We start from the raw sequence: 27,041 nt of genomic DNA, 5'->3' as shown, positions 1-27,041 counted from the left end.
AATTAATATTGCCATGGCTAAAAGTGAGTCCTTGCCTGACATGCACAGAGTCAACCAGTAGACAACAGGATTTTGGGTAGAGAAAGTTTATTTAGCAAAGGCTACCCTCATGAAGACAGGAGGGCAGTCCTCAAAACTATCTCCCAGAACTTCTGCGTTTCATAGTGTTCAAAGGCAGGCAGGCTTAGAATAATAAGCAAGACTGATAAGAGGATGTTCAGGATAGTCTAATTACCAGGTTTGCCCAGAGCGGTCACTTTCTTAAGTTACTGTGCATGTCACACAGGTTAATCTTAATTAGAACTTCTGTCAAGATATTTTAGCAATCTGAGATATTTTGTTCTTGGCTGACCCGTGTTAATCAATATGGTGCTTTGTGCAAGGGCACCCAACTTCAGTTGCAAAACAAGATAAAGGGATACTAATGGAGACAGTCAAGCACTGTGTTGTTATTGTCCAGTTACAAGGTGCAGTTTCAAAACAGCTTCAACAAAACAAGGCATCTGGGTTTCAGTTCACTAAGTGTGATTTTCGGTATTATACTTGGGCAATTTTTTGCCCTAGATTGAAATTTTTTGCAATTGCTCCTATCTTGGCCATTAAAGCCAGTAAAGATTGGTTTGACTGGGGATGTTAAAAGCAAGAATTTATCTGTGATGTGTGCAGATGGGGATTTTGGAGATCAGAGAAAAGAGAAGTGGAAACTTTTTGCAACATAGTAAAGAAGGGAGCTGCTTTGGAAATTGGGCAGTGTGAGTGGGGGTGGGGATGGGAAAACAGGAAAAATTGGTCAAGGTTCACTGCAATACTGGACACTGACACTTAGATTTTTCTTTGCTTTAGAAAATACATCTGCATGTAGGAAAATCAGAGTTTGAGTGATACCATTTACATTTATTTGAATAATAAAATATTACAAGTACTCTAAATGTCCCAAATAAGATCATAGTTAAAAAGAAAATAATACATACAGTTTAATTTGTCCACATTAAAAAACACAATTATTCAAAGTACTTTGATTGAGGTATAGCAAGAATTTTATCTGCTGAAAGTAGAGCTGTGAAATAGCACATGTAATTTCTTAACTTTTCCTCCTTATGGAATTAGCTTTGTCCACTGTTTATTTTTGCTTTTGCTATTCCACTTTGTGCATGTTCTTTTTCTATACATAATCATACTTGCCTACCTGATTTGTGAGAGGAACTGGAAATTTTTCAGTGATGCACTAGATGTGTAGCCTAATGCCAGCTATTACAGAGTCAGAGTCAAAGGAATTAAAATGGTAAAATCCCCAGAGTGATACTGACCAGGTTTAGGTTCTCATGGCAATACTCATCATGCAAAAATTTAGTTCACTTCAAGCCACATCTATTGGAAAATGATCTCATACAAAAAATAAAAAATGAAAAAAAAGGAAAAAAGCATGGGAAGGTAGAGTTTTTAGTCAACTGTCACTTGACTGTTTCCACTGTTATCAAAGACGGCTCTGAAGAGGAAATGTGCAAAAATCGCCTTGGGAATGAACTTGATAAGTTTTGAACCAGGGATCCCTATCTTTGTAAGGCTGACCCTCCATATTTACTACTTGCTTGATTATTTCTAAAGTACATAAATAACTAAGGTTTTCAGCCCTGCAAAGTTAATAATTGGGTAGCTCAAGTGATTTTTATTTTATGCTCCAAACAGAGAGAGATTTCATCAAAAAGTTCTATGTCAGTATCTCTGTTAACTCTAGCTGTCTTCATTATTCTTTTATTGAACTTTGCCAAAAATGGCAAAACCATTCCTCATATTTTGAGCCTTTTAAATCTTGTATCTAAATCATAATCTCAATTGGCAAATAGTTTGCCTTGTAAAGTACAGGTGGTATCAAACTGTTGAGATATATTGTTAACTAACACATAGAAGACTTCCCCAGCCAAATTCTCAGCTTCATCTTGAATTCTTGCTTTTAATTTCTTCCACCAAGGAGATGTCTTCATTTTTTTTTCAAAAAAAATCTGTCATTTGCAGGTAATATGTGCACAATATGAGAGACTTAGGTTCTCCTATGAGTAAACGATGTCTAATTGGAAGCTTAAGCACTAAAGAAGCCAATTTTTAAATTGATCTTAGTAAAGATGTCTGAATTTTGGCAGACTGCTCTGCACTGTGACTCTTGGATAATATCAAATTGTCTGGTCGCTCTCAATTTTTTGCTTCTGCACATTGTGGTCCCTTTGTAACTGTTGCTGGACAACTGCAGGGACATGTTACCCTGTCCATATGCTAAGTAATAGGATGAAAGAAGCAACAAGATTGCGTGGCTCAAATATCTACCACTATTCTAATGTCAATATCAGAATTTAGTCAATTAGCCTTACCTCACAGCTACAAGGAAAAGTGTATGGTTTTGCATGGAATGCACTGAGTTTACCAAGGATCTGTTCAGTTGGCACAGAAGGGGAGAATAAATATTGTAGAGTGATCAGGGCTACACATGGTCCAAAATAGAAGAGAGTGAATAACTCGTGAGAAGCATTAATGTAGCCAGACTAGGTAGGACATGATGATTTGTACCTGGAAAAGAAGTCAAGGATAATTCATCGATTTATGAGCCCTTGTACATACAATTTTGTACAATTTTATACAATTGTACAAAAAATATTTTACACACACACACACACGGTATATACAGACTCTTAAACTATACAGTAAGATTTTTCTAAAAATCTAAGACTTGTAATCATGAGATTCACTGAGATTGTGGACTCACTTGGACACTTCAGTTTTGGAAACCATGAATTTGATGTCACTCTGAGATACTTATTGCATGATTCCAATAAATTGAGATGGTGACATCTGGGAACAGATATATGGTCACCCTGCAATAATTCTGAGGATTATGATGCAGTACCCTCAAAAGCCAGAATGGCAAAAGATGAACAATTAAAACATCAGGTGACTAGTTTAAAATAAATTATTAGCTTGCATACTTCCTGATTTCAAAATAAGAAGAACACAAATTACATGTTTTGCTCTTTCACCTACATGCCTTCTACACTTTTTCTCTCTCCCAGGACCCTGTGTGTGTGTATCTGTGAGAAAGACATCCCCATCATTTTCATTCAATTTGCTGAATTTCTTTCTCCCTTGGATGGCTGCATGGAAAAATGTACCAGGAAGTTAGTGAACAATTTATATTTGATTCATCTCATTGAAGTCAACTTTGCTTTATTGTCATATTCCATTATATCCTGAATATTTCAAGCAGTCATTCTCTCTGTCTTTCTCTTTTCATCTTTCTCTCTCTGCCTCTGTTTCTCTTGCTGTCTCTATCATTTTCTCTCTCTCTCTGAAATATAATAGTATAACTATAAATTTAAATATGTAATAATGATAATTACGTTACAATAAAATAGAGATTATAACCCAGTAATAATATAAATAGCAAGCTTTATTATCAAATATTGAATATTTTCCAGGTTCTGTTATATGTTTGCATGTCTGTACGTGTGTTTGTAAGTAGGTGTATCGCACAGGTGTGGTTTAGTGCTTCTCATTTTGGAAATTTATAGTCAATTATAGTAGCATTTTTGCACCTAATTGTAAATTAAATTACATTAAAGTAAAGTAAATGCCAATGATTTTCACATATTAAATGTCATAAGACATTTTGTTTAATCTTTAAAACAATCCCATAACCTAATACTTCTTCCCTATTTATTCAGCAGATATAATTTTATGTTTGATGAATACTTCGTATAGACATGAGACAGAGAAAATGAAGTATGTTTCCAGGACTGTATTTGCATTAAATTATCTTATTTACCTCTTTTTAAAGCCATAGGAAATATATTTCTTATACTTCTACTTTTGGAACATAATTATTTAAGTCTATATCATACAATTCTAGGCTAATATCACTTATACATTTATTTTATCAATATTTCATATGAAAAGCTTGAAATAAAATATTTCATTACTTTCATTTCTAGGTCAGTTTAATATTGGAGTTCTGCCTCTCCCATGAAATTTCAATGTAGTTGAGTGGATTACCTATAATAGCTGTTGGTCATCAACCCGGTAAGTGTAGCATTGAGGGTTTTATGATAGACCTTATCGTTATTTTGATCAGTTGGTCATCAATGCAGTAAGTATGGCATTGGAATTTTTATGATCGACTTTATGGATATCGTATCAAATAGGTCATTGATATTACAGATTTATAGAAAAGTTCCAAATTAAAAGTATTTTTAAATATAGTATAAAATAAGTTAGCCCATTAAACTTATTTCCTTACAATATTCATATTTTCAAAATAAATATTTCTTCAGACAGAATTGATTTGACCTTTTATGGCCTTTTGTTTGTTTTATGGTCAAAATTTTAACACAAAGAAATAATGTAAAAGTAAGTTGATATCAATTTGCCAAAGGAATATGTGATAACTTCAATTCAGAGAATCGTGGGTCTCCAATTACATACAAATTTAAGTAGATATTCTGTATGTTCTATTAGAACAATGACAAAGTTAATAAATAAAATAAAGGGCACATTTTGAATCTATTTTTGTCAAAATTAATGGAGAAGTACATTTGAAAATATTTATAAAACAAAATAAGAACATCTTGATTTAGTGAAATCAATGAAAAAATTGTATGGTATGATTTCAGTTTCTTTCTTTTTTTTTCGCATGGGCAGGCACTGGGAATCGTACCAGTTTCTTGATCATGGAAAGATTAGGGCACAACTCTGTCTATATCTGGAAAACTATTTCAGAGCACATAAGAATTTAATTCCCCAATTTTGACCAACCTCAAAACAAAAGTTTAGGGAAGAGTAATGTACATTGCTTAATTTTGGACAGAAATGACTGACTCACTCCTTTTTTTATTATTAATTTTTAAATTTTTTTAAAAATACAAAAACCATGAAATAAATGCAAACATTCTTAACTTTTGATCATTCCATTCTACATATATAATCAGTAATTCACAATATCATCACATAGTTGCATATTCATCATCATGATCATTTCTTGGAACATTTGCATTTATTCAGAAAAAGAAAGAAAAAGAAAGCAGAAAAAAATTCATACATACCATACCCCTTACCCCTCCCTTTCATTGAGCACTAGCATTTCAATCTAAATTTATTTTAACATTTGTTCCCCCTAGTATTCATCTTTATTCCATATGTTTTACTGGTCTGTTGATGAGGTGGATAAAAGGAGCATCAGACACAAGGTTTTCACATTCACACAGTCACATTGTGAAAGCTATATCATTATACAATTATCTTTAAGAAACATGGCTACCGAAACACAGCTCTACATTTTCAGGCAGTTTCCTCCAGCCTCTCCATTACATCTTGACTAACAAGGTGGTATCTATTTAACAAGTAAGAAAAACCTCCAGGATAACCTCTCCACTCTGTTTGGAATCTCTTGGTCATTGACACTTTATTTTGTCTCATTTCACTCTTGCCCCTTTTGGTCGAGAAGGTTTTCTCAATCCCTTGATGCTGAGTCTCAGCTCATTCTAGGATTTCTGACTGACTCACTCTTACTTTTTCAAAATTATAAATATTTTACACACACACACACATATATATGTATATACAGACTCTTAAACCGTAAATTAAGATTTTTTAAAAAATCTAAGACTTGTAGTCATAAATAGGGCATATACTCTGCTTACCCTCAAAACCTCTAAATGTAGATGGGTATAAATTAAATGTTAAATCTCTTCTCCAACAATTGGAATGAAAAAAGAATGCTCTCGGAGCTAGATACTCCAAAAAGAGTTATATGGAGGAAGTATATAAAACATGTTTTCTTCATTTTCATTAAGAATTAGAAGCTCACTAGTAGAGTATTACTCCTTGGTTTCAAATACAGATTTTCATCAGAATTCAAAAGCTCCTAAATGATATAGAAGATGTGAATTGATCTATCATCCCTACATTTTGGGAATGTGATACAAATTTCTGATAGACTGGGTAGATAAAGAATTCTGTAAGAGAATTGTGGAAACTTCAAGTCCTTCGGGGAATTTGGGAGAATGTGGTAAAAAAAAATGATGGAATTAGGGATAGAATTATATAGCATGCTTCTGATGTCTGAAGACAAAGTATTGACACTATAGTTCAAGACAAAATATAGTTTCCTATATTTTAAAAAAAGGAAATGCAGAAAAAATATCAGGGAAAGAAGGAATGATGCATCCCTGAAAATATTTTTCTATCAGAGAACACATTAAATAAGAAATAATTCTTTTAACAAGCATTAAAAAGCACCTACGATGGGCCAAGGATGCTGCTATGTAATTAGGGGTCAGAGTATAAAGCTATTGTGCCTGTTTCTTGACATAACCATGGAGCCTTAATGTTAGAATGACAATAATGAAGGTAATTGTTAATGGAAATAGCAAAATCAGATGGATAAAATTATTCTGGAGAGTGGGGGGAAATTCAAGAACTTGGAGATACATAAATGTGTGGATAATACTGAATTTGAGTTTTCAGCATTATTCATTGATCTTGGAAATTTACTATGATCAACCAGCTTATGGGAAACACTTTCCTGAACATCAAATTCTACTGACCTGTTGTGACAATTCAATTTACACACATACATACTCGCAAACATAATTTGTGTGCTAATATCACCATCCAGGTGATAAAAAGTAGGAATAAGATATGTGTTTATTTTATAATGAAGAATCCCATCTTTCACAAAAATAACATACAGAAAAAAACACAAATTTTTCATCTCATCAGTGATATTATTTTCATTTTCAATATTATAATACTTAATTTCATTTACAAAATGAAATCAAAGTTCATTTTATACAAATAGATATATGATAAGATTCTAAAATTTTATTTAATATTGTTGAGAGTTTTTGATGACCTACCATTTACTGAAGACAAGAATCCTGAATTGGTGTTTTTAAAAATTACAACATTCATATATAAAGAAGTGTGTAGGTATGTATGTATTCATGTATGTATATACTCACATATTTGTATTGCATTTAATTTATGTAGAGAAGGGGCAGAAATAATTTGTTATTATTTAAGAAGCCACTATCCAAGTAAAAAGAAATAATATTGCTACCACTTATTATACCTTATGCATAGGATTAAAAAATTAATATTTAATTTCTATAAACAAAAAACATGTAAAGGTAAACTATATTGTCAAACACAAAGTGTAGATATTTGTCTATAAAGATTAAAATGTAAAATTTAAAATTAAAATATAAGTGCATTTTCAAATTTTATAACAAACTAAGATTTGCTAAGTATTTCATTAGTTATTATTTTTCGAAGTAGCACATATCATTTTCTATTGTCTCAATATAAATGAAACTAAATTAGAGGGAAATAGAGTTCCACAGTTCATGTATTCAACAAATATTACTGAACAGCCGATACCTGCCAGGGCCTTTCTAGAAACTTGGTTTGGAGTAATGAATAAATCAAAGGGCTCCCATCATGAAACTTAATTTCTGGTGTATTAGAAAGACAATAAAAAATAAAAAATTATAAGATCATTTTTTATATGCTGGAAAGTGAAAAGTGATTTGTAAGAAAGTAAAGAGAGGAGAGAGAAAAGAGGACTAAGAAATTCTGGGTGGGAGCAGCGCGTTGTAATTTTAAGCATGTTCCTCAGTGGGCTTCACTAAGATGATATTTTAGCAAAATGGTACCAGTGAAGAAAATGGAAATCACATTTTCAGATTACAGGGATTCCAGAGCCCACTTAGTATTCTAATTGGTATTAGTTAATTCAAACAAGTAAGTGATCATCTTGTAAAGCATGCCCAAATCAAAGCTAGTTGAAATTCCTTTTATTTCATATTGGAATATGCATTTCTAGCTCTCATATTATTCTGTAGCTATATGTAATAAGTCTCAGTTTCACAGTACTTTTTCTTGCTTTTCTGTTCATCGCTTATTTACTTATTTTTCCTTTTAGGTAAAGAGTCAGGGATTTGGTATGGGATATGAGAATCATAGTTTCAGCAATGACTTCATCCTTTTGGGAGTGTTCTCTTCTTCCCAAACAAGTCTGGTCTTCTTTTCCTTTATATTTCTCATTTTTATTATGACTATAACAGAAAATACAGTCCTGCTCCTACTTATCTTCAGAGACGTACGTCTGCATACACCTATGTATTACCTGCTCGGCCATCTCCCTTTTATGGATATCTTACATATTTCCAACATTGTTCCCAAAATGATCAGTGACTTTCTTTCAGGCGGGAAAACTATTTCATTTGCTGGTTGTGGCTTCCAGATATTTCTGTCCCTCACACTGCTAGGTGGTGAGTGCCTCCTCCTCGCAGCAATGTCCTATGACCGCTATGTAGCCATTTGTCATCCACTGCGTTATCCAATTCTTATGAATAAGCATGTCAGCATTCTCATGGCCAGAGGGTCCTGGCTCATAGGGACCATCAATTCCACAGTTCACACAGCTTATGTACTCCATTTCCCCTTCTGTGGTTCAAAGGCCATTGATCATTTTTTCTGTGAAGTCCCAGCCATGTTAAAGTTGTCCTGTATAGACACATCACCCTATGAACGAGGAGTTTATGTAAGTGGTATCATCTTTCTGCTTATCCCTTTCTCCACGATTTCTGCTTCATATGTCCAAGTCCTACTTACTGTCCTCCAAATGAATTCATCAGAGGCACGGAAAAAGTCATTTTCTACCTGTTCCTTCCACATGACTGTGGTCATAATGTACTATGGGCCATTTATTTTCACATGTTTGAGACCAAAACCCTACCATACTCCAGGCCAGGAAAAGTTCTTGGCGATATTCTATACCATCCTTACACCCACACTGAACCCTCTAATCTACAGCTTTAGGAATAAAGATGTTTTGTTTGCAATGAAAAATATGCTTACAAGTAACTTTCTAATCAAAACAATGAATATGAATAATGCTTGGAATGTGTGCTTTTTCCCTATTTCCATACGAATTCCTAGAGGAAATCAGAATTTTGGTAATAATTTGACTGCGAAGCTAATATTTTTCTACTTGTAGAAAGGAGTGGATATTTCTAAACGTGTGATGTTTTGTTGTCCTATGTGTTTGTTTTGTACACGCACACCTCCAAAAGAGCCGTGTCCCTTTCTTTGATTCTTAAAGGAATAGATGACCATAAGCTATTTGCTCATTCCAAGCTAAGAATTGAAAATAATTATTCATTAAATTATAATAATTAATGTGCATTGTATGAGGTAGTTATATCCATATAATATCTATATTGTTATGAAACTGTTAAAACTATTTTAAATACCTTACAATCAATCAGTATAATCTACAATCTTCTCTATGAATCTCCATTATTCACTGATTACTTATACATCTTTTTCAATGATGTGACATATGCATATATTACATAAATATAATATACATATATAATAAATATATATAAACTATCCAAAGTATATATAACTATATATATATGCATACATAAAAATAAACATACATGCATCTATAATCCAGTTGTGGTAAAATCAAGTTATTGATTCTTTGTCATTAAAAATAATCCAATATAAGAATATTCTGCAAAGTACATCTTATTTCGAATATGAATGTAGATTTATCTTTTACCATTCCTTCCATCATCTTGTGATAATATAATGAAAAGAAAAAAATAAATGTTTGTCTTCAGAAACTACCTAAACAATTTTATTAATAAGAAAATTGAGGAAATATTTTAACATAAATGTTTATTACTTTTATTTTATAAAGTTGAATAAATACATTGTATTAAATGAATATTGTTATAGACATAAAAATATATTACACCAGACTTTAATGGATTGAAAGCTATTATTGTATCATTCCCAATTGAAAATTTTGAAACAATGAGAATAATAGTTGACTGCAAAGATTTTCGTAAATTAACCATCATGAGTCTGCCCCTGTCAAAAAAAAAAACATATATATACAATGTTTGGAGACATGAGAGGGGACATTTGGAGCAATTTTTGCCTTTTGTTGATAATTGTGAAAACTGTGTGGTGTATGCATGTAGTTCATCTTGATAAACCCTTAAACCTTCACCTTTTTTTTTTTTTTTTGCTGTTTGACAGGGTTACATTTCATTGTTTTTCCATGTGAGTATCCTGTTATTGCAGTACCGTTTGTTGAATTATTGTTTGTTTGTTTGTTTGTTGGGAAGTGCATGGGCCAGGAATTGAATGTGGGTCTCCTACATGACAGGTGAACATTCTACCACTGAATTACCCTTACACCCCCAAACCCTCACCTTTTATACATGTTGGAGATTTCCACAATTTTTTAAAGAACTTTGTGATATTTTCATCCTTTTATTCTTCCTAATATCTAGTAATACCCACAAAATGAATCTACAAAATGTGTGATTTGGATCAAATTCCACAATATTAATAGAGTATTTGGGGGAGTCTTAAAAATCTATTTACCTTCCCCTAAGTGAAGCTTGGGAAAAAAAATACAAGTTCCTCAACGGATTATATTGAGGATATACCTACATAATATCTGATTCCCAATTTTCTAGATATTTTACAAATTTAACTGTTTAGGACCAGAATTTTTGTATGTTAATTGTGGAGTACTGCATTTTCTAAGTATCTTTATTGGTTCATATGATTTTCCATTGACTCTAATCGTGTTCCATGTTGTGTCAGTTTGAATCTATTATGTACCCCAGAAAAGCCATGCTTTTTGTTTTTTTTTACATGGGCAGGCATCGGGGATTGAACCCGTGTCCTCTGGCATGGCAGGCGAGCATTCTTGCCTGCTGAGCCACCATGGCCTGCCCAAAGCCATGTTTTAATCCTGACCCAATCTTGTGAGAACAACCGTTTCTTTTAATCCTGATTTAATATTGAAGGAGAGAAACTTTTGATTAGATAATCTCCATGGAGATGTGGCAAGCCCAATTGTGGGTATGACTTTTCATTAGATGAGTTGTGACTCCACCCATTTCAGGTAGGCCTTGATTAGTTTACTAGAATTCTTTCAAAGAGGAAACATTTTGTAGAGGCAACCGAGATGCTTGGAGAACAGCTGCTTCACAGAAGACAGACAAAAATGTTTGGAGATGTGTGGAGCCCAACAAACATCACTATGAGATGTTAAGCAAGCCAGAACCTGGAGAGAGCTAAGGGAAGCCAAGAGATGAAAGCCAGCCCTGGAGAAGCAAAGGGAGGAATCCCCACAGGAACAGAGGCTAAAAGCACGGAGCCCAGGAGCAAGGGATCAGCTTGTCTTCCCAGATGACAAAGGTGTTACAGAGGTATCAGCCTTCCTTGAACTAAGGGATTTTTCCCAGGGTGACTTAGTTTGGTCATTTCCATAGGCTTAGAACTATAAATTTGTAGCTTATTAAATTTCCTTTATAAAAGCCATTCCATTTCTGGTATATTGCATTCTGGCAGCATTTAACAAACTAATATGCATGTTTATATTTTATGCTAATAGGATTTTGTGCTTGCTTCCAATAATGAAATGTATTAGATTTGGGATTCTTTAGCATGACACGTAGGTTTATGGCATCCAGGAATATACTAAATAAATTCATGCTATTGAGATTTAACACTAATCATAACATTAATGGGAACACTTAATACAATTATTTTATGTATCTACACAATTTATCACCATACAGATTTTATCTTTTTCTTAGAAGGTAAAGAATTTGTGTGTTCTTTAAGAATTTTTCTTCTTTTTTCACTGAAAATATTCACCCTCCATTGTACATCATCTTTTCTCTAATTTAGTATCATCCTTGACTCTTCTTTTTCTCTAAAATGTCAAATCCAATTCACTTACAAATCCTGTTGGTTGCACCTTCAGAGTAGACTCCATACCTGCCACTTCTTCACTGCTCCCACTGGAGACAGTCAGAGCTCAAAGGCCATCATCTTTTGCTTGGGCATCATGCCAACTTCCTAAATATTCTCCAGAGTTTCAGAGTTGTGCCTTAAGAGTCTCTCCAAGACAAGAGGAGAGAGAGAACCTCTTAAAACAGTAGTCAGAATGACATCTTCCCCTGCTAAAATCCTTCTACTGGCTTTTGAATAAATACACTTGTTAAGTCCTCCATGGTGAGCCATTGGATCCATGTCTTATCTCAATCATAGTACTCCCTGTCTTCCAGAATTTATAAAGTAACCAATTTGTTTTTACTCATTACTTCTCTTTCCTATCCTACTTTCTTTCTGCATGTTTTCCTATTGTTACATACCCTCATTTTATTCAGTTCTCCTCCCAAATATCATTGTTATGACAGGCCTTGTAAAATCAGTTATCCAGATTATAACCAATTTAACGTAGTAGCTCCACACCATTTTATCACATTGCTTTGCTTATTTTATTTTGCAAGCCTTAGCGTTATCTGCCATTTTATTGTTGTATAGGCACATTGTGTGCATGTTTTCTCCTTCAGTATCAAAGTTTCTGAGAGGCAGATACTTGTTTTCATGGTTTACTTTTGTAAATGTACAGCTTTAAAAAGTAGAATTAATTTATCTACTGCTAGATGCTCTTTTCTTGTATCTTATTAATAACTGAATGATTATTTATAGGTGAGATTTTCCAAATTTAATGCTATGCAATATTCATAAATATAGTAATCATTTTTTGCGTAACACTTAAAAAGCAACTACTACATACCAAGTAGTATTTTCTTGTACTAAATTATTTAATTCTTCCTGCAAAAGTATATATCATCATTATTGTATTTATTACAATTATCATGTCCACCATATAAATTAGTAGAGACATTCAATCTTTTTCTTGGTAAGTAAGGTATTATGAGTACAATTACTATTAATCACTTAGGTATATTCTATAGTATATTCTCCATTTTTAGAAGTATATATCATAACATAGAAATTACAACTATCTTAATCTTTTGATTAAAGTAACATGGAAACTATCTTTGCTTTATAGTATATTATATAGAGAATCCTGGTTTAGTTATTTTCTATTCTGATTTTATGTTTCATTGAATAGATTTTAATAATACATATCTGTGAATACATATACCCACACTTACATGTAGATAGACTCAATCAAAAATAGGTCCATTCAAGTATATTAGGGAAAAATTATTATATTAACATTAAGATATCACACTGTAATATATGAGATAAAATTAATGGCTGAAAAGACTAAATTCCACCCAATATAATTCATATATTCAATGCAGTTCCAATGATAATCACAAGAGGATTGCAGAGAAAATAGCAAGCTGATTTTTAATAGTCTTGTACTTATAAAAGGGCCAGTTCTAATAGCAGGTCGAGACAAAACCATGATGTCCATATGAAATAGCCCTCCTGCACCTCTCTAGAAAATCTACATGGTACTCTAACAACAGAAATCAAAGTGAGTCCCTGTGTTGCCCAAAACAAATAGAAGTTGGTGGGAAAAATGATGTATTATTTTAGGTTGCGAAGTTTGCAGTTTTCTGATACCTACACATCTGGATCTGAGGCCTTTTATAAGGTAGAAAACTTTGGGAATGTTATCTAATCTGTCTGGATCTTATATAGGAGTTTGATGATTGAATTAAATAAAAACAAGTGACTTAAAATCCTGCATGATATTTAAAATTAACAATGAAGTTCAGTTATAATAATTAGGGTAGAAATGAAATAAGCTGAATAGAGTTTTGTAAATTATCTTGCATGTTAAATTTAATTAGTGATCATTGATATATATTTTTATTTTAATATTTTTATTGTAAAAGCTTAACATACAAACATTCTTGACATACAAATATTCCATACATGGTATACAGTCAATGGCTCACAATATAATCACATAGTTGTGTATTCATCATCATGATCATTTGTTTTTTACATTTGCATCACTCCAGCAAAAGAAGAAAAAAAAAAAGAAAAAACTCATATATGCCATACCCCTTTTCCCTCCGTCTCATTGACCACTAATATTTCAATCTACTCAATTTATTTTAACCTTTGTTCCCCCTAATATTTTTTACTCATCAGTCCCTACCCTAGATAAAAGGAGTATCAGACACAAGGTTTTCACAATCACATAGTCATGTTGGAAAAGCTCTATCAGTATACAATCATCTTTAGAAACAAGGCTACTGGAATACAGCTCTACAGTTTCATATACTTCCCTCTAGCCAATCCAATACATCATAAACTAAAAAGGGGATAGATAGCTATATAATGTGTAAGAATAACCTCCAGGATAACCTTTTGACTGAGTTTGAAATCTCTCAGGCACTGAAACTTCATTTTGCCTCATTTCTCTCTTCCCCCTTTTGGTCAAGAAGGTTTTCTCAACCCCTTAGAGGCTAGGTCCCAGCTTCCCAGGATTTCTGTCCCATGTTGCCAGGGAGATTTACAGCCCTGGGAGTCATGTCCCATGTAGGGGCAGAAGACAGTGAGTTCATTTGCCATATCAGCTTAGAAAGAGATGCCATATCTGAGCAACAAAAGAGGTTCTCTAGGAGACTCTTTGGCCTAATTTTAAGTAGGCTTAGCCTATCCTTTGCAGGGATAAGTTTCATAGAGGTAAACCCCAAGACTGAGGGCTTGGCCTATTGATTTGGTTGTCCCCATTGATTTAGAGAATATCAGAAATTTTCCAAATGCAGAAGTTGAATATTTCCCCCTTTCTCCCTATTCCCCCAAGGGGACTTTGCAAATTCTTCTTTATACATTGTCCAAATCACTCTGATATTTATCAGGGTATCATACTAACCTGGACAAACCAACAAAATCTCATGCCCTATTCAAGATTCTAGTGATCATTGATATTAACTTACAAATATATCAAAAATAATTTAAGCAGTAAACACTAGATAAATTAAGTTCTCTTTCCTATGACTCTCTATAATAGGCAGTCAGTGGAATAAGTATATTGAGACGGATAACCTGGTATCTGTTAGGTTTGAATAAGGCTCAGAGGCAGACTGATTGCAGGTGAAGGAATTTATTCAGACACCAGCATGGGGTGGAGGGCTGAACTCAGACTTCAGCCGACCTGGGAAAGCAGTTAGAGGGTCTTTATATCTAGGGGCCTAGGTCGGGTGAAATTAACTTCAATTAATTAATGCTGCTGCAGTCGTGCAGGCCTGTAACTGCCAGAGGGTGGATGCAGCTGCCTAAGGGTGAGTGTAGGATCAATTATGGAACTGCTGTGTGGAAATATCTGTTAATGGCTAGCCATCGTAGACCTGCTGTGTGGGAATATCTGTTAAGGGCTAGCCAATTATGGAACTGCTGCATGGGAATATCTGTTAAGAGCTAGTCACATCATGGGGGAAGTGGTCTTGTCTAACATCCCAGCCTTTGGTTATTGTCACAGTCAGGTTCATGTGTCAACTTGGTCAGGTGGTGGTGCCTGGTCCTTTGGTCAGACAAGTGCTGGCCTTTCTGTTGCTGTGAACTTAAATCATGACCATGTTGGTGGCATCCACAGCTGCACAGCTGAAAATTGCATTTTCAATTAGCTATGGGGTGTGTCTTCTACAATGAGTGATGCTTAATCTAATCACTGGAAGGCTTTTAAGGAGGACTCAGAAGAGATGATCACTCTTCTTGCTTCAGCAGCCAGCCTCTCCTGAGAGTTCACTGAGGACCTTCTTCAAAGTTGCTAGCTTGGCGCCTGCCCTACAGATCTTGGACGCTTACATCCCCATGGTTGCTGTGCCATTTTGAAAGGATTTATGTACCCTAGCAAAAGCCATGTTTTAATCCTAAAATAATCTTGTGAGAGCAACGCGGTTTCTTCTAATCCCTATTCAGTACTGTATGTTGGGAACTTTAATTAGATTATCTCCATGGAGATATGAACAATCAAGTGTGGGTATTAAATTTGATTAGGTGGAGATATGTCTCCAACCATTCTATGTGGGTCTTGATTAATTTACTGGAATCCTATAAAAGAGGAAGCTTTGGAGAAAGTTTCAGAATGACAGAGCCATGAGAAAGCCACAACAGAGAATGCCACAGAATCAAGAAGCAGAGAGTCCGCCAGCTAGGGATCTTTTGAGAATGAGAGAGAGCCACAGAACCATGACAGAAGGACAAGAGAACTTCAGAGTCCATCAGCCAGTGACTTTGGAGATGAAGAAGGAAAATGCCTCCTGGGAAACCTCATGAAACAAGAGGCTAGCAGACACTGCCATGTTTGCTATGTGCCCTTCTCTGAAAGAGAAATGGTGAATGTCATCAGCCTTCTTGAACCAAGGTATCTTTCCCTGGATGCCTTAGATTGAATATTTGTATAGACTTGTTTTAATTGGGACATTTTCTCAGCCTTAGAACTAGCAACTTATTAAATTCCCCTTTTTAAAAACCATTCTGTTTCTGGTAAATTGCATTCTGGCAGCTAGCAAACTAGAAACACCAGCCTTTCCTGAGAGTTTGTTGAGGACCTTCATTGGAGCTGCAAGATGTAACCTACCCTACAGACCCAGACTCTACATCCTCATGGTTATGTGAGACACTTTTATGAATTTTATATTTACAGATACCTCCTGCTGATTCTTTTTCTCTAGAGGACCTTAGCTAATAAAGTTACATACATCAAAGCAGAAAAAATGGGTAGGGAAGAACTATTGGGTTAGGCTGGGGGTGGGGGGAATGCAAGGGAAGGGGGTGAAGTAGTACATTCTGGTTACTTCCTGCTGTTAGGGGATGGAGTTCAATTTTGTTTCCCCTCCTTCTGGTGTCTGGAGCATCCATTTTGTTCCACAAGGGCTGGTATTGGTATTCCCATGGTAGCATCACATGTTTGACATATTCTTGGGTTTGGGCTGGTACTGTGCCCTAAAGGTGGTAAGAAGTTTAAGAAGGGAAGGACCAAAAATTAAGAAGCTTATGGTGACTAATATAATGGGGATGAAGGAACTAAAAAGAAAGAGTAGCAATAAAGATGACGACCATCTTCTGCTGAGGTATTTGTTTTGTAAGTTGTTACCTATGTCTCTCAAATCTTTTATGACTTCTTGAATTTTGTCTGATTAATTCATTTAGAAGCAACAGGTTTCTCCTAGATATGTGCATGTTCCTCCTTGGACTGCTGTGAGGGCATCTCGTGCCCTCCTGTTCCATAGCACTACTTCTGTTAGTGACTGGTTTTGGGCATTAAGAGCTTTCAGATCTGCTCTGAATTTGTTTGTGAGTTCAGAGAAGCTTTTTGCGAGTTCAGTCTGTTTTGTCTGTGATAATACTAATGCGGAGGATCCTGTTATTGCTCCTGCTACACTTACGGCACTAAATAAAGTGACGGTGGGAAGGAATAAGGCCCTTCTCAATCTCAGTGTGGATGTAAGGGCGGCAGAATGGTTTGTCATCCTGGCCCTAGGTACAGCATGGACCAGGGAACATCGTCCCTGCCAGAAAGGGTGGAAGGTCTAGTAGAGGTTTGGCCAAAGAGAAAGAAGATGTTGGAAGTATTTTGAGGAAATAAAAAACATCGGAGGGTTCAGTTCTGGAGGCACTTTTCTTAGAAGGTTGTTGCAAGCCTAACAGCAGAATGTGAAAGGTGAAATGCCATAGATGGGTTTGGTAGTGGGTTGGAAGTACTATTTTCATGCCAGGAATAGTGAGAACTTTTGGTGCTGCTAGGGGAACTTATGGGGTGAGGTTTCCTAACAGTACACAAAGACAACCCCCGGAGCCACTCATTGTTTGTGCGTTTTGGAGTGAAAATGTGAGGCAGAGTGTACATTGCAGTGATGGAATGGACTCTATGAAAGGAACCTCCTGGAATGTGTTGGCATTGCCATATATCGGGAATTTTAATTTGTTGATTTTGAGGTGAAAGTATAGAGCAGAGGACAGTTGGGATTTGAAAGAAATTCAATGGATATTTTTCATTAATTTTGGACCAAAAATTTGCCAATGCATGCTCGGGGGGACTAGAAGAATGTTTACATGAGAACTTGGAGGTGCATGAATGAGGATATTGCTTGGGGGGGATATTGCTTGGGGGTTTCTGGGAGAATTGTTTCTAGGAGAGCTTGGCTATACATGTCAGTGTTGTCCTTTGTTTTTTTCTGAGGCTGGAATGATGGTGGGTGGTTTTGTGAGATCAGGACCGATCTAACATGCGTACAAGTATAAGAATTGTGGGATGTTGTTAACCAGGGAGTATAGGAGATTGGGGTTGCATGGATTAGGGATGCAAGTATCATAGGAGAAAGGAGTAAAATGGTTATGGTTAGTTTCATATTGTATAAAGAGAAAGGAGAGTTATGAACAAGTAAAGAAGAATTATTTCTGAGTAGAAATCACATTCTATTTCAGAGTGAGGAGGAGGAGTATGAAAACATAAAAATGCATTTGTAAAGATGTGTAATCCTGTAAATCACTGTGTAGCCAGAGGTCCAGGATAACATTTAAAAGTGTGATTGATTAATAGGAGATGAGTGAGAGCTGATGTTGACAGTAATTATTTAGAAAAAGGAATGAAGGGATGTCTGTGAAATGTTATTCATGGAGAGTGCTACCAGATAAAGGGATTATTATATTTATGGCCGGTAGGGGGTGGTGGATCTTTTCAAGGATTGACAGGAGGATGAGAGATAGTATGAGGAGGAACGTGAGCAGGAAGAGACCTATTGTGCTAATTTTGGCCAGAGATGGCATTTAAAGAGCTAGGTTGGGGGATCTCACCTGGACATTTTCTGGATTCATAATTTAAGGTCTCCTTGTTTTTCTCAGGTGTAGCTAGGTGATAGTTGAGAATTTTGTTGATTGTATGTTGGCAAGTCTGTTTGTTGGTTGCTGTTCTCTGGAGCTGGAGCAGGCTTTAGCCTGGAAAAATGTATCCAAGATGAGAAGTTAGAAAGCTTTGCTGCAGTGGGGCTTGTGAGGAGAACTAGGTATGGTCCTGTGCAAATGCCCGTTAAAGGGTAAGGGTTAAGAGATTTTATATAGACCTTGTTCCCTGGGTGCATTTTAAGGGAGGGGATGTCTGAGCAAGGCTGTGGTAAGGACTTGTTAGCTATGTCCCATAAACCTGTATATGTCTTTTAGGTCTAATTCATTTACCAAGCTATTTAAATTCTCTATTTTCTTGTTGATTTTCTGTCTGGTTGCTCTATCTATAACAGGATAGTGGTGTACTGAAGTCTCCTATTATTATTATTGAAACATCTATCACTCCCTTCTGTTTTGCCAATATCTGCCTCATGTATTTTGGAACTCCTTGATTGAGAGCACAAACATTTATGATTGTTATATCCTCTTGGTGAATTGGCCCTTTAATTAGTATATACCATCCTTCTTTGTCTCTTATGATGTTTTTACATTTAAAATCTATTTTGCCTGATATTAGTATAGCTGCTCCTGCTTTCTTTGGTTGCAACTTGCTTGGAAAATCTTTTTTCATCCTTTCACTTTCAATCTATTTGTATCCATGTGTCTGAGATGAGTCTCTTGTAAGCAGCATATAGCTGGATTATGTTTCTTAATTCATTCTGCCAATCTGCGTCTTTTAATTGGTAAGTTTAGTCTGTTAATATTCAAAGATATTACTGAAAAGGTGTTTCTTGAATCCATCATCTTACCATTTTAAATTTTATTTGTCAGACTTATATGTTCTTTTCTCTCTTTCTTTTTGTATTGTTTAAATTACCCTTAGTAGTACTCTTCAATTCTGTGCCCTCCTCCAGACCTCCCTCTCCTGTCTTTTTTTTTTTTTTCAGCCGGCAGAACACCTTTTAGTATTTCCTGTAGGGCCAGTCTCTTTTTGACATATTCTTTCAGGAAATCTTTGCCTGTGAAAACTTTAATCTCTCTCAGTATATATATATATATATGGCATGGGCAGGCCCTGGAAATTGAACCCGGATCCCTGGTGTGCCAGGCGAGAACTCTGCCTGCTGAGCCACCATGGCCCACCCTCTCCCTAACTTTTGAAGCACAATTTGACTGGGTACAGAATTCTTGGCTGGAAGTCTTTCTCTTTCAGGATCTTGAATATATCATATTAGTGCCTTCTCACCTCCAGGGTGCTAATTGAGTAGTCTGAACTCAGTCTTATACATTTCCTTGTATGTAGTAGAATGTTTTTCTCTCGCCACTTTCAGGATTTTCTGCTTCTCGTCAACATTTCACAGACTGATTATTATGTGTCTTGGGGAAGGCCTATTTGGATTTATTCTGTGTGGAGTTCTTTGGGCTTCTTTGACTTGTATATTTATATCCTTTATGAGGATTGGGAAGTTTTACTCCATTATATCCTGAACTACTCTTCCTAGCCCTTTACTCCTCTCTTCTCCTTCTAGGACACAAATGATTCTTACATTTGTGCGCTTTGTTTTGTCTATCATTTCCCTGAGATCCAATTCAATTTTTTTCATCTTTTTTTTGCCATTTGCTGTTTTGAATCTTCCAAGTCAGTTATCCTGTCCTCTGTATACTTATTCTTTCTTCTGTCTCTTCAAATCTGGTGTTGTGTGCCTCTAGTATGTTTTTTATTTGGTCAACAGAGTCTTTAATCTCTGTGTTATTAGCTATTTTTCTATTTATTCTTTCAAATTCCTCTTTATGCTCTTCTACTGCCTTCTTGATCTCCTTTCTGCTATTTGCTACCTCACTTATTTTATTAAGTAGAGTTGTATGAACACCTTTGATTAGTTGTTCCAAAGTCTGTGTCTCCTCTGGTGTTTTAATTTGGTCTATACTGTCTGCATTGTGACATGCTTAATGATCTTCTGCTGTCTTTGTGGCATGTATATATCTTGATTGATTTACTTTGTGAATTGATTTCTTTCAACAGTCTAAGGCCTTGTGTTTGCAGGATGGTTGTACAGCAGGGAGCATGGTATGGGGTGGGGCGCTCAGTGTGGTGATTTGTTTCAGGGTAGGTAGAGGCACAAGTTGGGGATGTTTTGCTGTGCTTGTGAATGTGGGTGCCCAGCAGTCAGAGAGGATTTAGCTGTGCAGGTGCACCAGTCTGGGAGGCATAACCCTGGTGTGCGCTGGTCTAAGGCACAGGGCCCTTTGTGTGCATGCATAGGTCAGCATTATACCTTTGTGGACTGGGGGCAGATGTGACCTGGCTGTGCAGGTCAGCACTTTCTCAGAGCTGGGAAGTATGGCTGAGGGCCGTGTGCCTGCATGGTTCTAGGACTGCTGTAAACTGAGGTTCTCAGAGCTGAATGATGTGATTTGGGGCCTGTCGGCCTAGGAGTGCCAAAAATTGATGTGCACAGCTTGGGGGCGGGGGGCGGCAGGGTGAGGCTGTGTAACACTATGGGCAGGGGGGCCAGGGTAACCTGGGTATGGAAGTTAGTGCCATCAGCCTTTATGTGCTGGCAATAGCCAGCAGGGAACAGGGAGGGGGAGGTAGTGTTCCAGGGGCGTGCAGGAGAGGTAGGCTGGGCTGCACTTGGGATGGGGATGTGGGGCAGGTACGTGCATTGGGGCCTGGTGGGGTGGGGGGCGCCTGGAGTGCTGGGAATAGGAGCAGGTGACCAGCATCGCATGTGTGGGGTGGGGAGTGAGTCACCAGTACAGGGCTGCCCTGGTGAGGACAGCGCACCCAAGGAATGGGGCCTGGCTTACTTCCTAGTCCCCGACTCCTGACCATGTACTCCTGTGGGCTCTGCATCTCCATGCCAGGCTCCAGCCCTCTGGTTCTCAGTTCCTTGGCCTCTGCAACCAGGGTACCCTATGAGATGCAGAAGGCTCTCCCAGGTCAGCTTCAGTTCTGAATTGCTGCCTTAGTCACCCTCCTGTCCCTTTTCTAACTTTCTCATGGAGCAGGGCTAAACTTGAGCTACTATATTTGGCCATCTTCCTGGAAGACTATCCTAATAGGTATTTTAATTTGGTCAAAGAAGAATTATTGATTCTTCACACAAATTGGCTTCCCCATGAACTTTTCTCTATCTCAGAAAATGGCACTGCCAACTACCTAGTTGCTCAGGTCAAAAACCTAGGAGACATTCTTTATTTTTCTTTCTTTTTTTCTCTCCCTCACTGCTGGACTTCTACAATAGTCCCAATTTTAAACACTTTTCACATCTCCATTACTATAAAGGCTAGTCCTTATAGTAAGTAGGCTTATAACAAGCAATTTTTCCTAGAGTTTAGATTCAGTGAGTATTCTAGATTCTAGACCATTACTATTGTTTTCTGACTGATTACCCTACCTCTGCTCCTGCCTCTTAACCACCATCTCTTCTATCCTCCAGACAACTGGAATGATCTTTCTCAAACATAAATCAGATTTTTTCACCCATTGCTTAAAATTGACCAGTTGTTTCCTCATCAGTCATACTAAAAATAAATAAACAAACAAACTCCATACTGCAGTTTACAAGGCTTTCTATCATTCAGCAACTGCCTACTGCTCTGATCTCCCCTTTTTCATTATCCCATAACAATGGCCTAATTTTATGGTCCTCATACACAACAAATTCATTCCTGAGTCAAGAACTTTGCCCTTGCTTGAAAGGCTTTCCTCCCAAATCTTTTCATGGTTGTTTCCTTCTCACCATTCTGGTCTCAATTTGAATGTCTACATCTTCACAGAAGCCCTTCCCTAAACTACTTAGGAAACAGTACTTCCCATTCCTGAAGTATATATCACATTATCCTATTGTATCTTTTCTATACATTTATTACTATCAGATATTAGCTTAAATATTTAACAGTTTTTGCTGCATCCCACTTACCAATCTGAAAACCCACTGAGGATATGGACTATTTCTATGCCTTATTAACAGCTATATCCTCAGCATCTGTTAGTGCCCAGCACATAGTACTTACTAAATAAATGTTAAGAGACTTGACTCCTCTAATAAGGTTACTTTTTCCCTAAGAGGTTTCATAAAAGTGAAAAATGATATATGACATATATACATTAAAAAATAATTTTACATTCAGTGTATCATTACTATTTAAAGTAGCTCTTTATATAGTCTAGGCCAAGATCCTATTACAATGCAATAAATGCTTACAATGTTATAATATCTAAATTTCATCACCTACACATCTTTTGGTTTATTCATATATATAGATATATACAGTATAACTTCCCAATTCCTAATTTTTCACCTAAATTCTGCAATAAAACCACTGTCTTCTAAACTTCTTGAAATTTTGACATGATAAATATGTCATTATTTAACGAGAAAGCATTGCATTTTAAAATAACTTATTATCCTAAGCTGTGGGGATAAGACAGATTTTTGAGTAATAAAACCAAAGTATACCTCTTATCCATAGCTTCCAAAACTTATCATCAGTAATTCCTGGATGAAAATTTTCATCTTCATATTAACATGAAGGGAATCAAAGCATTAAAGAGTCTTTGCAAAACTTCTTTCTAAATAGGTTCTGTACAAGAAAGTAAGACGATAAAATCTTTAAACACACACTACTAATTAATATTCAGAATATTAGAATCCTCTATTCTTTTAAATTTGTATTCTTTCTTTAAAAGCAGTACATGCCCATTATAAAATATCAAATAACACATAACTATTTAATTGAGAAAGTCAAGGTTCCCAATAAACCAAGGCCCCTGATAATCCCTAGAGATCATCAGTAATGGTTTGATGTATTTTTTTCTTACAGATTTATATCTAAGTAAGACAAAAATATATGTGTGTCTGACAAAAAAAATGGGACCATACACCATTTATATAACATTTAGGAATGTGCTTTTTTTCACTTGGCAGTATAATGTAGATATTTTAACTTTTAGGTTTCTATAACCTCTGCAATTGATACAACCAGGAAAATGTTTTTAAAAATATGTATCTAATAAAGAAAACCCTGTCTCTAAAAGGTATGTTAAATCAGTTAAGTATACTTCTAAATTAGTCAAAGTTCTCTGTAATTTGACTCCGTCATTTTTTTCCAAATTTATTTCCATCATTTTTGAATACTCCCTAAAAAGGTTAATATCTTTACTAATCGCCTTAATACTCAGTGGTCACTCCCTCATCAATGCCATGTCCACAGGCTTGAAATGTCCTACTATCCCTACCTATCAAAATCCTATCCATCTTTTAAGGCTCATATTAAATAATATCTCCTCTTTGAAGTCTTCCCCAGTAAGTCTTAGATTCCTGTAAAATTCATTATTCTAACGCATTTGGACAAATGATAGTTTATTACATCATTCCCCAGGAGTTTTATGTTTGCCAAAGGTATTAGAAAAAGTGAAATAAGAGGTCCTCATTATCCAAGACTACAGGGTACAGAGAAAAGGTCACTTAAAGCCAATTTACAGTCAATATGAGGACCAGAGGTTCATAGTAAATAGGATAGAGTGTTTAATTAGTACTTTATCCTAAAAAATGAAATAAAGTTATGAAAATTAAGTTTTATATTTTATAAAATTTAGCTATATTTTTATTGCTTTTTGTCATAAATTCCCCACAAACTATTCTATATGATAATATGCATAAAATATTATTTCACCTTTGATTATAAAGAAGATATTTTTAGAAAATATTTGAAAACTTTATTTACCCAAAGGATCTCCAACTCCTTTGGTATTAAAACCATTTTCTTCCTTGTGTCTATTAATGGATCTAATTTTGCAAGATCTTCATTTGACAATAATTTCACCTGTCATTTAAGTGTTTCTTCAACACTGTTTTCATGAACTTTTAAAAATCCTGCTTCATTTGCAAGATTTTCCATGGATTATTATCACATCTGTCTTGTGTCATGGAGTGTGGTGCACAATCAACATGAAAATAAGATACCATGGACAAAGATAAAAGTTTGAGGATATTTAAGTGTATATTAATTTTTTGTTGTTGTTTTGCATAGGCAGGCACTGGGAATTGAACTCAGGTCTCTGGCATGGCAGGTGAGCCACCATGGCCCACCCTAAGCATATATTAATTTTGCAAGTGATCAATATATTTGTAAATATTTCAATGTCATGATGACATCTGCTTTCCTACCATGCACATCTTATAACAATACATTTGCTTCCCTCAGAACTAGAAGAATAATAAAACCTGAAAATGCTATATATGTCTTTCTTATTTCTTATAAAATGTAACACAATTTTTGTTATATTGGAGGACTTATTTCATGGTAGATGGGGACAAGGTTATAAAGAAAACTAGAATTTAACTTGTTAATTAAGATCACAAAAACAATGAACTAAGAAGTGGACCTGTTACTACTACTACTCCAAATAGTTTCTTCATTTTCCTGGATTTGACTCTTGGTTGTAACAAAACAATCCATTTAACTCCTCTAGAATTCAGTTTTCTAATCTGTAAAATTGGGATATTAATAATAATATCTACTTCATGGAGTGGTTCTGATGATGAAATTATATAATCCATTAAAATATAAAAGGTTTTGCCCTAATAAGTGCTCAAAGCATGCTGTTACTATTATAAAGATAGATGGGATTGCTTTTCTCCCATTCCTTTCAAGAAAAATCTCTCAAAATTGTTGCTAAAAGCACCCCAAACTTGCTAATAATTTATTTTTTTTCTGCTGACAGCTTCAAGTTCATGTTGACAATTTCTTCCTAAAACTGGCATTTTAAAGTATGTGGGAAGTAATTTTAAAAGTAAAATTTAAAAGTACTTAGACTCTTAGGTTGCTGCAAAATTATATACTGAATTCAGAAATTTTTTTAATATAAAATTCTTAGTAAAAGAGTAATGAGCCAGTAGAACTCTACCTCATATAAATAGTCTATTGCACAAAATTTGAACGCTGAAAACATATTTCCTTTCTTTCACAGGAGCACAAATTTCAACTTCTGGAAATAGAAAAATTAAAAAATTAAAATTAAAATATACTTTAATTAAATATATTTTGTCATTGTTGAATCTATACAACATCTAGCCAATGAGTTGAAATACACTTAATGTGATTATTTTGTTGCAAAAGAGGCTGGAGTTCACAAGACTGGCAGAATTGCTTCCCCAGGAGAAGACATATGTTAAGTGGTCTTGATGTCATATAAGCAAGGACAGAACCCTGCTGAAGCAGTGGAATAGAATTTGGGAAATTGACTCCAGTCTTTCTTACTTATAAAATAAAAAGCCTGATATCAGAATTCCCTAACAGCTAGCTCATTTGGAATAAAATAACTATGATGTGTTGTTACTCCTGGGTCATTACTGATAAATTCACAAATCCATCCAAGGAAGCATTAAATAAAATTCAGAACACTAAATTACTTCAGGATAGTTCTCACATGTGGGAATGAGAGGAATCAGTGCTAAAAAAAACCTACTCTAAATAAAGTCAAGTTTATCAGATCTATCTTAGTATTTTGATCAGTCAAAATAACGCGTTGGGAAATTCAGACGGAAGCTACAAGTCAGTAAGCTTTTAGTCAATGAAATACACATTTTAATCCAGACAGTTTTTACTTCCTTTCATTATATTTATTTTAAATTTGTTTGGAGTTCATCCATTTCCGTGCCTGTGAAGGTACTAGTTGAAGAGCCTACCTACATTAATGGCCATAAATTTATTCCTTTCTGCAATTATCATCAAGTTAAACTTCTTAACTACCCAACCTCTGGATTAAAACACTAAGGACAAATTTCTTAAACAACCCAAAACCCAATTGTTTTATCTAACAAATTTCTTAAGACAACCCACAACACAAATGCTTCTGAAGATTTCTGGGTGTAAGTTTTCCGGTTAAAACAAACCTCATGCGTTATTTGAATTATCTTTAATACTGTTAGAGTCTGTTACGGAACGATGTTCCTAAAACAATGTCAACATAGTATTTTCTTCCTTCGGCCCCTTCCCCCATAAACGTCACATTCTAACACAATAATCGTTGAAGAGGCGAGGTCTTGCCCAATCCCGGCGATCTTTCTGCGCCCTTCACACCGTCTATTCTCTCCTAATTAGCTGGGTCTGGGGTTTAATCTCCGCAGGACTTCACGGCCGTATCTCACAAATCTATCTTCCGGCACTTTCGCCAGAGATCTCGAAGTTTCCAGACTCTAGCTCCACCTCTATTTTTTTTTCTTTCCGTCAGAGTAAAAAACGTCTGCCTCGGGCCTCTCACCAGCCTTTGAGGCAAGAGGTCT

At 35.5% G+C, this 27,041-nt stretch overlaps 1 protein-coding gene and 1 long non-coding RNA gene across 2 annotated transcripts; one reads left to right on the top strand and one right to left on the bottom strand.

Moving 5' to 3' along the window:
• Positions 1–7,987: 7,987 nt before the first annotated feature.
• Positions 7,988–9,043, top strand: LOC143675711 (olfactory receptor 2AJ1-like). The gene has a single exon (XM_077151759.1). The coding sequence runs from the start codon at positions 7,988–7,990 to the stop codon at positions 9,041–9,043; it is 1,056 nt and encodes a 351-aa protein (XP_077007874.1).
• A 7,551-nt stretch (positions 9,044–16,594) lies between these two features.
• On the bottom strand, positions 16,595–26,970 carry LOC143677512 (uncharacterized). The gene is made up of 5 exons (XR_013172639.1): positions 26,652–26,970; positions 25,664–25,744; positions 23,214–23,337; positions 18,661–18,801; positions 16,595–16,809 (listed from the first exon to the last, which is right to left on the bottom strand). It is a non-coding gene; the product is annotated as an uncharacterized LOC143677512 (long non-coding RNA).
• Between the last annotated feature and the right edge of the window lie 71 nt (positions 26,971–27,041).

This window comes from Tamandua tetradactyla, chromosome 3 (genome assembly GCF_023851605.1).
Source record: "Tamandua tetradactyla isolate mTamTet1 chromosome 3, mTamTet1.pri, whole genome shotgun sequence".
NCBI lineage: Eukaryota > Metazoa > Chordata > Mammalia > Pilosa > Myrmecophagidae > Tamandua > Tamandua tetradactyla.
The sequence above is the reverse complement of the archived record's forward strand: the minus strand, read 5'-3'. Positions and strand labels throughout refer to the sequence as shown.